The sequence below is a fragment of the Lichenostomus cassidix genome, chromosome 1Ab, assembly GCF_008360975.1.
Source record: "Lichenostomus cassidix isolate B80296 chromosome 1Ab, HeHo_3.0, whole genome shotgun sequence".
NCBI classification, from domain to species: Eukaryota; Metazoa; Chordata; class Aves; order Passeriformes; family Meliphagidae; genus Lichenostomus; species Lichenostomus cassidix.
This window is the reverse complement of record NC_139481.1, coordinates 10,232,406-10,244,756: the sequence shown is the minus strand read 5'-3', so window position 1 is coordinate 10,244,756 and position 12,351 is coordinate 10,232,406. Positions and strand designations below refer to the sequence as shown.

The 12,351-nt window shown below is 38.7% G+C and overlaps 1 protein-coding gene across 3 annotated transcripts in view; it reads left to right on the top strand.

Annotated features, from left to right (window-relative positions):
• The window catches only part of ATXN10 (ataxin 10), a 105,731-nt gene extending 93,838 nt beyond the window's left edge, over window positions 1-11,893 (top strand). For all 3 annotated transcript variants that reach the window (XM_085049744.1, XM_085049743.1, XM_085049745.1), the window contains one exon: window positions 9,217-11,893. In XM_085049744.1, coding sequence (XP_084905870.1) covers window positions 9,217-9,404 — 188 coding nt within the window. In that variant the 3' untranslated portion in view covers window positions 9,405-11,893. The remainder of the gene's footprint in view (window positions 1-9,216) is intronic.
• Window positions 11,894-12,351: the final 458 nt, after the last annotated feature.

Below are 12,351 nucleotides of genomic sequence, written 5' to 3'. Positions count from 1 at the left end.
GTTTGGGAGGGGGTGGTGTTGGTGTTTGTAAAACTTTGTTGGTTGAGAGTTTGTAAAATACTGATGCAGATTTGCAGAGGTGTGAATATGAATCTATTCTTCAGTATCTCATTTCTACTCAGCTATCACCATTAAGAAATATGATGTACAGGGTCCCTCTTAAAGCTGGAGGAAATGTAACAGAGCTGTACAGAATGCAAGAAGGCTCTTTCAAATGTTACATTCTAATATTTCTAATCCCTTGGGAGGAGTAATCTCTGTAGGCACCAACTCATGCATGTAAAAGTGAGGAATTAAAGTTAATAACTCCATTTCTAAACCAAATATTGTCATATTTGTCCGCTTCTCTAATCCTCTTGGTGATTTTAAATCCATGACAGGCTTTAATTCTTGAAAGAAAGTGGATCTTTAGTTACCACCAAGTAACTAAAGCACCCCCCAGAAATAAAATTTAAAAAAAAAGAAATTAAGAAAATACATAAGATTTCACAGCTTTTATAGCTCAGACAGCTTCCTTGATTTTTCTGTAGACTTCTTTTGAAAAATTCCCCTCTGGGCTGAGACAGAGCACTAGAAATTTGAGAGCCAAAGATTTTTGGTTTTTTTAAGTAAAGCTAGGAGTGGTTCAGAAATATTGTTGAGAATGGAATGCCTTCTACAACCACCTTATCATATTTCAGTCTGTCGTCTTGACATTTTTTCTTGTGCATGCCTCCAAAGAATATTTGGATGTCATCTGGCCAATGCTTTGAGTAATATCTTTATTCTGACATTTTTCTGTTGCCCCATTTTTGATCACTGTTATTGAAACAGTTTTCTCTTCAGCTGGCAAATGTGTTCTCCTGTGTAGCTCCTTCCTGAGCCTTAAACTTTTTGCTCTCACTCCTCAGATCTCTGCTTAAACTTTGTTCTTTTGATTTCCAAATGGTTTCCAAAACCTAACCTTTCCTTCCTCACTTGGGATATATTTGCAGTCCTTTCCACTGGCCTTGTGGATTTGTTCCTTTCTCTTGGAGTCTGGAGATTTCCTCAAGGAGATGCAGCCATTCCCTGAAATCGTAGACAGAATTGTGGCTAATGGCTATTTTGCTAGACAAATAGTTGGTTATAATTTAGTTGCATCTTTCAAAACACCCATTTATTTAACGGTTGTTATTTTTGGATGCACACTGGGCATCATTTGGTGCCTCTGACCGTGGAACTGGAGTTTCATTTACCTTCATTGTTTTGATTATTTGTCATAAAGTAACATTTCAATGACCGTAAGCAGCAGGGGGCAAGTTATGCCACAAAAGTTATTCACAGACCCTGAACAATAAAATCCTCAAGTATCGTGCTGAAAGATAAGCTGGAATACAAAGCCTTGTTGGATCTATATAAATGGATGAATCTCTAACATTTCTAAACAGAGAAAGAGCTTTAATCCAAATTGTGTCAGCTCAACTCAACATCTACCTAGAGTGGTGAATTATAATTAGTCTGACCCGATCTCAGGCATGGTTTAGATTGGATTTATAAGTGTAGCACCAAATTTTTGAAAGTTTTATTTGACTTCTATAATTGCCATTTGAAAGCATTTTAGAAAAGCTGTTTATTTCTATATGTATGCCTATAAACACTCATTAATATATTTCTGTGTAAAGGTGGAGCCTTTTTCTTTCCATGTCCCAGGAAATTTAAAAGGACTGAAGCCTGCCTGATGTAAAATCAGTTTTTGAACACAGTTACCATGCCCCTGTGCTTCAGTGCTTCACATCTCAATGTTTGTGGTGGCTTTTAATCGTAATTTGATACACAAGTTTCAATTTAATGGAATTTTGCATTTTTTTCTGTGCTTGGGAAGAGAAGATAAGGTAAGGCATTTTTAACAGTTGGGTAACAGCAGTTGAAGCTTTTTCTTTTTAGCATACCAGCCTGCTAACTCTGTTACCTCTTACATATAGCTAACAGATGTAGCTGTTATGAACTCTGAAAATGGGATTATTGTAAGAGAAGGGACTGAAAGAACTGAATATCCTAACTGTGGAGTAATTGCTTGAGATTGATCAAGTGTGTGTGATTCTTTCTGTTTTAAAACCAGATGATTTGTAGTTGCTCATAAATTACAGGTTTCTATTAAAAATGTAAGTCATAATTTAAAAAAAAAAATTGGCAGCCTAAGTAGCAAAAAATGAATGTGTCATATTCTTGGTTTTAAGCTAGTATTACAAGTCTGAGTATAGGGGAAAGGAAAACAAGCTGGAGGTTATGGCTTAATTTTTTTGAAAGTTCTGTAAGTTTTGGCATTAGAGACATTATAATAAAAATAGCCTGACAGAGCTAAACGTGTTCCTATGGCTTTTGTAGCTCTGAAGTGATAGACCCAAATTTTGTGTTTAGTTTCATAGTATGCTAAGGTGTTTGGGCAATGGGCTTTAAGTCCCACAGAACATGAAAGGCAGCACATAGAATATAGATAAAATGTTTAGCTGGCAGGCATTGAAGGCTAATAGAGATCTGGGTGTATAATACTGCTCAGAACTGTTAACCCAGAAATACCAGTGATCTGGGGAGAAAGATTGTCATATGGCTCTAGGTAAGAAATGTCCCAGTAAATTTCAGATTTCTGACATAGTATACCCCATTTAATGAACACAGGGTGCCATTTAGCTGGACATCACTGAAGTGAGGATGTAGTTAAAAGCAGGCAAGCTTTGGAACTGAAATGAGCCTTGTGATGTGCCCTGGCTGTCAGCGTTGGACAGTACTGAAAATGTGTTTCTGAAAGGCTGGAGAGCTTGGACTCTGCCTGTGGGAGCACAGTAGATATTACATCTACATGAATATTCATAATTAGATGTACAACAGCTGGATATTGTGAGCTGTTGTTTTCCACTTTTTCTGAACTACTCCCAGCCAAAGGGGCAGGAAAGTGTGCTACACCTGTAATCAGCCAGATAGCAAATTCTGGCAGATTTTGTTACCTAGCTCTGGTGCCTGTGCTTCAGAAAGGATGCTGAAAAACATAAAGGGAGGGAAGAGACACAAAAAATATGCAAAGCTTGGAATATCTGCCTTGGTTTCTTTCTTTAGTTCTTGCAAAAAATGCTTTACCAAATGCTGGTTATGATCTGGGAATTTATTTTTTTTTTAATCTGTGCTGAAAAGCAGTGTTTGGAAACAATTCTAAATAAATCTAAGCCAGAAATAAATCACAGCCTGTAATGAGTGAGATATTTACCCACTAGGACAGTTTGTTTTAGGGACATAGTGAAACCTTCAGTTCAACATTGAAAGTCTTTCAGAAAAAAGGCATGAAAGCATCTTGTACATGAAACAGAATTGACAGGCTTGATTTCAAGAGGAGCTGACCTTTGGTCATCTGTGTTTGTGCAGAAGTGTTGGGCAAAAGAGGTTTAATAGTCCATTCTGGTCTTAAAAGTGTATTTGTTGGCCATAGATACTTAAATGGGTGAATTGTCACTGAAAGTCACACATGAGGTTTAACATGCCTATGTGGTGGTTATACAGACACTTTCAGAAAGTGTGGTTATGCACACTTTTAGAAATGGATTCATCATTGCAGATCATGTGCAGACTGCTCAGAGAGTGAGGGGAAATGCAAGTAACCAGAAAGATGGTGCTTGTCTGCAAGAGGAACACTGTTGGTGTGGGAGGTTAGTGAGGGCTTGGGAGCTGGAAAAAGTATTAAATGTACAATTATTTTGTGCTACAGATGTTTCCTGTTTTCTATAGGCTGTGAATTACAGAGAATGTTGCCCTTGTATTGAAATTCTTTTGGTGACTTTAAACCAAATGGTTTTGCCCATTTGTCTGTTCTGAGCTGGTGTAATTTAAAATCTGTCAAAGCCATGTTCTGCAGGGTGGAAGTCGAGCTGCAAACCCCAGCTCAGGATCTTGGGGATATTTGGTGGAAGCAGCTTGCTATGGGGAGGGCTGCAGGTGAGGAGTGAGGCTGCAGGTGAGGAGTGAGGCTGCAGGTGAGGAGTGAGGCTGCAGGCTCCTCATGCCACTCGTGCTGTGCAGTGAAGCTTTGCTGCCACGCTGTGGTGGAGATGGAGCCTCGTTTGGCACTGGATGGTCCAACCCTCTGACCCATCCCTTGGGCCAGGTGAGAGTTGCCTGTAGCAGAAACTCTGCTTTGGCTTCCCCAGTGTTACAAATCTTATTGCTAAAAAGTGTGATCAGGATTAAATGCCTCTGCCAGCATCCAGTGGTGCCTCTGTGTTTTGGAGCTTCCAGACTAGATGGTTGTGCTATGTCAGCTCTGCAAGAGCGAACTCAAGCAGGGGAGGGAAGAAGGGACATTCCCAGTTTATACAGCACTGCCCACTTCTAGCTTTTACACCCAGAATGTGGTGACTGCAGTCATAGGTGATTAGAGCAGTTGTGGAATAAATAAAAATACAGGCAACTAGAATATTTTAGACATTATTTTTCCTACCTTCCAGGCAAAATATTTTAAGTTTGTATATTCTGAATTCCTGATGTTTTCTGATGCTAGTAATTTAATGCCAAGTATAAATAGAGTCCAAAGCGTAAATTCTAAAAATATAAATTAGCTTCTTGAAAATAAGTATATAAGGTAAAACCTTTAGTTCTTTGCATTTTCTGTTATTAATTTTTTGGTAATGTCTTAATCACAGGTAGAAGTCAGAAGAAGAGGAAGGAAGAAGAGGAGTTGTAGGGAATTGCTCTGATCTTATACAGCTTCTAGAACTTCATTAAACTAGTAAAATCCCAGACAGAAAGAAACTTGTAGAGCTTTGTAAGCAATTTGGCTGATGGTGAGGAGCCCAAAACCTGACTGTCTGTTACACATGGTCCATCACAGCTCCGAACTGTGATGAACAACATTCCACTCTTTCAGGGATGGGAGGAATTATCTTCAAGGTGCTGTGAAACAAAAGTGCTTGAAAGACTGAAAGACTGGAAAGAGAAATGGTTCATGTCTTTTCAGTGTGGTTCAGTCAGGTCTGCAAGTGGAAGTGACTGTAAGTGATGATTCAGAATTCATTCCAGTCTATAGAAATTTTAGTGATAACTGGAATATTTGTTGAAGGTCAGAAGGAAGTATAATTATTGTACAGTACAAAAATTGTATTTTCATTGCCTCTGTTTTTTAGCCCTACAGACCTGTTCCAGAATAGCTCTGAGAAAAGTTGGGTGGCTTTAAGCAATGGATTACATAATCACCCCATTTGATGAGGGTTCCAACCTGTGACTGCTGGCTTTCTTAATAAGGTTTTGTATCTCTTCCTATATTTTATTAAAATATAGTTGCTATTTAAGTAATACAAAATTTGATTTAAAAGAGGTAGTGGGATTGGGCAAAGAATGTCCTCTTTTTTGCATAAGACCTAATTACTAAGGAAGAAAGTTCCTAAGTAATAATTTAGTTATGGAAAACTGCAGTGCAGGAAAGAGTCTAATTTTAAAAAAAAGAAAGTCCCTACACTATGTAATAAATCAGACTCTTCACCAAGAATGTTATATTTAGAGATCCTTCAGTATTAATAATTATGAAGGGGAATCAGGAAAAAGATATACATATTTCATTCTCCTTGTCATCTCTTCAGTATCCTGTATTAGTTAATGATAATAATTAACTTGTAAAACTTGAGTTTTTCAAGCAACATGCAACATGCTTCCAGGATTACTTGTGCATTGCCTTTTATCTACCTCATCAGTTTCCAACCTCATTAATAATTTTTTCTGTTCTCCATCATCCACAGAATCCAAATGTTTTGTAGAACAGTTTATAGGGGTCGTGGTGGCCACAGTGGCCTTGTCAAAAATATTTCATTCCAATTGGACTGAGAATGAGAAGGTGGAACACTCTCCCTGAGAAATGGTCTGTATGTCCCCCTCTCCAGCAGTATTGGTTAGTGGCTCCTGGCAGGACACTGTTGTATTTTCACACCCCATTAAACTTACAAACCAGTCACTGTGCTCTTGCACTGACTCCAGCAACCTCTTGTCGCAGAATCCAAGTGAAAAGAACCAGGAGAATTGTGAAAAGTTCCCTTGGCAGTCAGTGGCAAAATTTACACAGGATTTAGTGGCATAGATTTTCATGGCTTCCAGATAGTAACATTTTTCATGCTTAAGGCACAGTTTTCTCCACCTTTCTTCCTTTTTCTTTGTGTTCCACTCTCCCTGACAATTGAAGTTACGATGCAGAGGAGGATTTTAAATTTTAAATTGTGGAATGAAGATACTACTTAAGTATGGGAGGCAGGGCAAGTTGATTCAGTTTTGTTATGTGCCAAAATAATAAGGGAATCCCAAAGCACACAGTGAAGGATTTTGGAAAAGGGTTGCTATAAATGCACAGAAATGTTTGCTTTCATTGCCTAAACACAGATAGTCTAGTGATGAGGCTTCTGCAAAACAAAGTGAATTGTTTTCTTCCTTTTGTGTGCCCTCTTCCCTGTGATAGAGTATCATAATCTTCACTTGTCTATAAAATTAATTTATTTGAGAGTGTAATATGCCCTGTGTGGAAAAATGCAGAAAAGTCTGCAGATGTGCTGTGCTTGCTGTGTTGCCTCTCTTTGGTGCAGTTTCACAACAAACAGGCTCACACTTGTATTTGTGGTAACTATGGCAACTTTAGAAGCTCTCTTTCTAAAGCTGAGCATACAATAAAGTGCTTAAAGTGTAGGTAGGATTAGAGACTCTCGAATATGTTTAATTTTCTCTCTGTGTCTGTGTCTTTGGAGAGGAGCAAGAGGGTAATGTGAGTATTAGCTGGGGACTGGCTTTAATCTCCACAGACACTCAAATCTGCCTGGGTCTGCTCTGAGCTGTCCAAAGGCCTCATCTTCCCCCAGCATGCCAACAAGGGGATCATGAATATTCATGGCTGTGGTCACAATGGAAAACCTACACACAGAAAGGGGTTTCTGAAGGAGTGAAAATGTTATTGAAACCATTTTGCAGCTTCAGCTACAGTAGTCAGTAATGATAAATGCCATAATGGTGATAGAGTTCATAAGATAATGGGGATGTCTTAGATATTATGTAAGCATGAGTGGATCTGGTAATAGGAAAACAGCATTTGCCATGGGGTTTAGCCGTGGGTTTGTGTTGAAGGACATAAAGACAATAATAGCAGGATCATTCCCAAGGCTAATAGGCACAAAAATTTTGAGAATTTTTTTTTGTCTGTGTGGCACTATGTGAGATTGAGAACTGTCAGTCCCTGAAAATTGCTGTTAATATTGTAGAAAATACGCTTTTATGCAAGTGCTGTATTTTCTCCAGAAGTTAGTTATTTTAGGAACACAACAAGAAAAGTCTGCTCCTTGACCCAGCAGACCCAGAGCCAGGGAGGGTGGTAGCATGTTTCTCACAGTCCTCTAGGAGAACTTCATGTTGCTTTTTGGCACTCATGAAATACCCTCAATCAGACCTGGGAAAGACCTGCAGGGTGTCAGCCTTGGTTCGTCTGCATTTCAACTTGCATGCTTTGCTGCTCTGAAATCTCTTCTCACCATTGGCTCTAATGGCTGAGAGTGTGCACATATATGATTTTATTTTCTTGGCATCTTATTGTTGTTTAATATATTCAAATGTAATCTTCAGTGTAAATACCAAGTTTATGTAACTTAAATCTTAAGTTAACTCATTAAATGCAGCTTGGCACTTGTCTTTTCACTTAACTATAGTAGTGATGCCATGACAGAAGAGAATATATTGATATTCTCTGTTGTGTTCACCTATTAAGGCTTTGATGTGATGCATAATTTTTCATCTTAATTTCTCTCCTCTTTCATTGCCTCACACTGGAATTTTTTTGAATGAAGAAGGTATGCAGCATGCTTCCTGACAAAGTCTAGAGAAATCTATCAGAAAAAGAAACTACTCCATAGTAGTTAATGTTTTCTGATTTTTGACTTTCAATTCTGGACTTCCTGAATGCAAAAATAAATATGAAGTGCTACTAAAAGGCTGTTTCACTTCATTTCATGCCAATGCAGGGCTGTTCCTTCTATTTGTGTCCAAGCTACTCTTCATCCAAACCCTTCTCTCACTGTTGAAGTTGTGTATGTACAGTTCCTCTCTTCTGTTGTTTTGTCTAAAGTTCCTATTTTCCCCAGCTGAGTTTTCCCCTCCTGTCACCCCTTGGCAAATACCCACAAGAACATTTATTTCTGTGCTTAGGTGCTCCCCGACCCAAAAGACGTCAAGGAGATGAGTAAATTATGCATATTCTTCTACTGGATGTGAAGCTACATGCAGTAAATAATTGGTGCCCTGCAGGCAAACCACTCGTGTGATTCAGAAAGGCTCAGCTCCTGTAGGGGTAACTTAGAAAGATTATATCATAACAGCTTTTCAGCTGCAGAATTGGGACCAACGTCTCTGACACTTCATAAAATGAACACTGTAGTTCTCTTGGAAGATGCCTGGCTGATAATCCTGGGAATTTAAATCCTTTGTCTACAGCCCTGACATGTGCCTCAATCCTGGCCTCAAGGGACCACCTTAGAAGGTGAATGAGTTGCAGCTTGTGCCCATTTAAACATCAGCAGGAGCTCCCTGACGGTGATCTTAGTGTCTGCTCTCCTGGCAAGTGTGGAAAAGCACCCAGGCACAAGGGACTCAGTTTAGGTAATATTAGAAGTCAAGGAATTTTAAGTGTCTCTGACATTATTTGTGCTATTTTCAGAAGTTAACCTGGTTAAGTTGTTTGTCTTTTTCTACGTCTCTTCAACTTCTGCAGTGAAAATAATTGTCATGTTTCCTGTGCATGATTTACAGCTTAATTTTGTTTGCCTGTGCTTGGAAGTGTAGTGTTGAAGTGTTTAGATCATAAATAAGTGACTTATTCTTTACTCTCACTAGGAAGATCATTGGAACATTTCAATTAACTGTAATTTTGGTTTAAAACAATGTATCTTTTAAGTTCCTCAAGTTCATTTGGTTGGGGATTTTTGTTTGATTGGGGTTTTTTTAACTCAATATAAACCCTAGTAAATTTGCCTGAAGTTGAAGGACTTACTTAAAACTAAATTGCCTCATATGCAAGTATCTGCAGGTTCAGTCTCAGCAATTGTAAAGGTCTTACTTTTTCAAACCCTCGATTTCTACTAGTTTTCTGTGTTTAAGGGACTGGGGGGAGGCCGGGGGAGGTGAATGCAGTAATAAATCAAAATAAACAATGCTTCATCTTGAAATCAGTAAATGATCCTTAGCTCTGCCCAACAGTTGTGAGCCAGTGGGCAGTTTATGCCATCCGGAATCTGACGGAGCAGAACGAGCGGAACCAGGAGCTGATTGCCCAGCTGGAGCAGCAGGGGCTGGCAGACTGCTCTGCCCTCGAGAGGATGGGCTTGGAGATACAGCAACGAGACCACAAGATACTCCTGCGGTCAGTCAGGAAGAAGCCCTCCTGAGCAAAAATACTAGCAATAGTCAAGTCACTAAAATGGTATTTCTGATAGAAAAGATTTTCCCTAGCTCGGCAATCAATTTTTTCAGTTTTAGTGCCAGTCTGCTGGAAATGTTGTGTTCATTCTCAGCAGAACTGCCAGATGATGCTTCTGCCTCACTTTGCTGCAAACAAAAGGACACCTGTGTGTTTTCTGTATACCTGGGTAAATCAGCTTATGAAAAAAGGTCCTTGTCAGTTGGTTGGAATTTCATTACTTCTTGTTTCATTAGTAGAAGAATGTCAGACGTGCAGTATCGACTTGTTATAATTTCCTCTGCTGAACCTGGAGACAACTATTGTTAAAAAACTGTACAAAGAAAGAGCTCCTTTGCAGGCTGCCTTCTCCATGTGAAAGATCTGTGCTGAGTCAGGGCTAAACAAGCAAAGTTACTCCTTTTCAGTCATGGGACCTAACTGTCTCTATTTATATAAGGATCAAGGGAATGTTGGATGTACTTAAATATTTAGTGAATTAAACACAACGTGCCTTTTGTGTATTTAAATTATTAGTAAACTGTCTTCTCTACCTTGATACCTTTCAGTCTTCATGACAAGTATATTAAAACCAAAGCTGAAGCTGTTGTGGCAACAGATGCTGCATTCCTTTGCACTGGGGCATGTCTCTGTTTTGGAGACTTGGGTGTTTGTTTGAATTTTATTTGTTCCTTTAGAGGGTAAGTCAGCCCACTTGCCTTTTATTTTGCACTTCTCATGGGTTTTCTGAACTTTGGCAGACTGCTGAAGAGGTAGTTTCTCACTGTGATTAATTCTAGCAGTTTCTTTTCACCCCTCTGCCTTTCCAAAACATTGACAAAACTCATTTCCAGTTAATTAATTCAAGAGAGGCAGAAGAATGGAAGGCCCTGCCTCTTCATTTTGGGTACCCTCCTATATTGTTGTTGGACCCTGCCACTGTGGAATGTGGCATGAATGAGATGGGAGAGAAGGGGGGTGAAGCTGGGGGGTGGGGGGAGGAGGGCACAGTTAACTCTCTGTGTGCCATAGCTTTGCCCTGGAAGCCAAAAAATGTAATCCTCCCTGCACAAGCAAAACAGGAGTTACAGCTCAGTGCTGCAGGTACTTGTGTGTGGTTACTGTCGTCAGATTATCTTCAGTCATGTCTAACTCAGAGGTGTCCAAAAAATTATGTGTTCATGTTCTTGTTGACATTTAACCCCATTCTTAAATAGAAAGGCAAGTTTATGCCCTTCAACTCAATGTTAAGCATAACAGACCTTCATCCATGTGCATGAGCTTTTGCTCCTTCAATTCAGTTTTTTTATTTAAAAATGGAAAAAAGTACACATTGCTTTGAATGCTTAGAAGCACACAGTATTGCTTGCAACTGATGGTAAGTAGAGCTGGGCTGATAAGGTTATTTTAAGTTAACAGAAAGATCTTGGTGTTTGCCATGCCAATCTGATGGGACTGTGGAATTGGCCTTGTGGGATTTTAGACAACTGTTGGTTTTAAAGGCAAGGATACAAAACTGCTCTCTTTAGCCATTTATTAAGTAAATGATGTCTAAAAAGGGATAATGGCAATGGGAACAACTCCTGTTGCTTTTAGTGAGTTTTTACTTGAAAAATAAATAGGGGAAAAAAGTGTTCTTTACCAAAGAGTCAATGTGAATATAAACAAATTGCTTTGTTTGCTTTTTAAAAATAACTTGACAGGAAGGTTTTGTTGGGTATTAAAAACTGTGTTGAAATGCTGTCATACACAGGTAGATGCCTTTTGCTGGCTGGATGGAAAAAGGGATGTGATTGTGGTTCTTCTTGAGCACGTGGTTTCTCAGTGATTTCCTTAAGCCTTAATTATTCTGTTTAGGCCAGAATTAATTTAGCATTTTCATTACTCCATCAGGTAAGATTTACAACTGGGTTTGTAGGGGACTTTATAACACAATGGAAGATACATACTTCTAGCACCTAAATGGGAAAAAAAAAGAATTCTGCTCTTACTTAAAGAAAAAATGGTTCTTTGGAAGGCTGCATCATTCAACTTTAAAATGAAAGAATTAAACTTTTGCTAACAAAGGAGCATCAAATATAACACCATCTGAAGTTGTTCTTAATGGGGTAATTAAAAACATTTCAACGTTTTTATTTTAGTGCCACTACTTAGGAAATTCATGTTAGATAATTTAACAAAGTGAGGGGAAAAAAATTATTCTGAACCGAAAATGAACTTTCTGTGCTTTCTGTGTAAGGAACAAATGCAAAGAATTTCCTTTTATTTGGGGTAATAAAGAGTTAAAATCCTGTTCACAAAGCAAATCCAGAGAGAACTTTGGTTGTGGAAAAAGCGGTGGGAGTCCCTTTTTCTTTTTAAGCAATTGGGAATAGACAGGGTGGGGGTTTTTTAACTTGATGGTTGTATACCCACCAGTGGAATACGTACGAACCCATAAATATAAACCAAATAATAAAAACCACAAAAAAATAAAAAGAGTTTTGTGTGTTTCAGTACATAATGGAGTAATAGTTGTGTTTTCTGAAAGGGAAGCCTAGGGCTTTCACAGTGGAGAACATGCTGATTACTGTATTGTGAGTGGCTGGCTTTTGATTTTCCAGGATGGATTAATTCTCAGAACACAACAGCTTCCCTGTCCTGCCCCAGTGGAGTTCCAGTCTCCAATAGACTTGTTTTATATTCTTGGGGATTAATACAGCACAGCAATCAGTCATAAAAAGCAAGCTTTAGTGAGTTTGTAAAGGGGCAGAACAGGCAGATCAAGTCTTGTGACCATCTTATTGCTTTCGAGTGCTTTCAAACAATAGTGATCAGATTTTTTTTTTTTTTTTTTTTTTTTTTAAGGTCCATTTGTTATTAAAAGAGAGTAGGGAGTTGGTTTTTCATCCTAAGTGGAGAGATTCTGGAAGAGTTTTCTGGCAAATTGTGAGAAA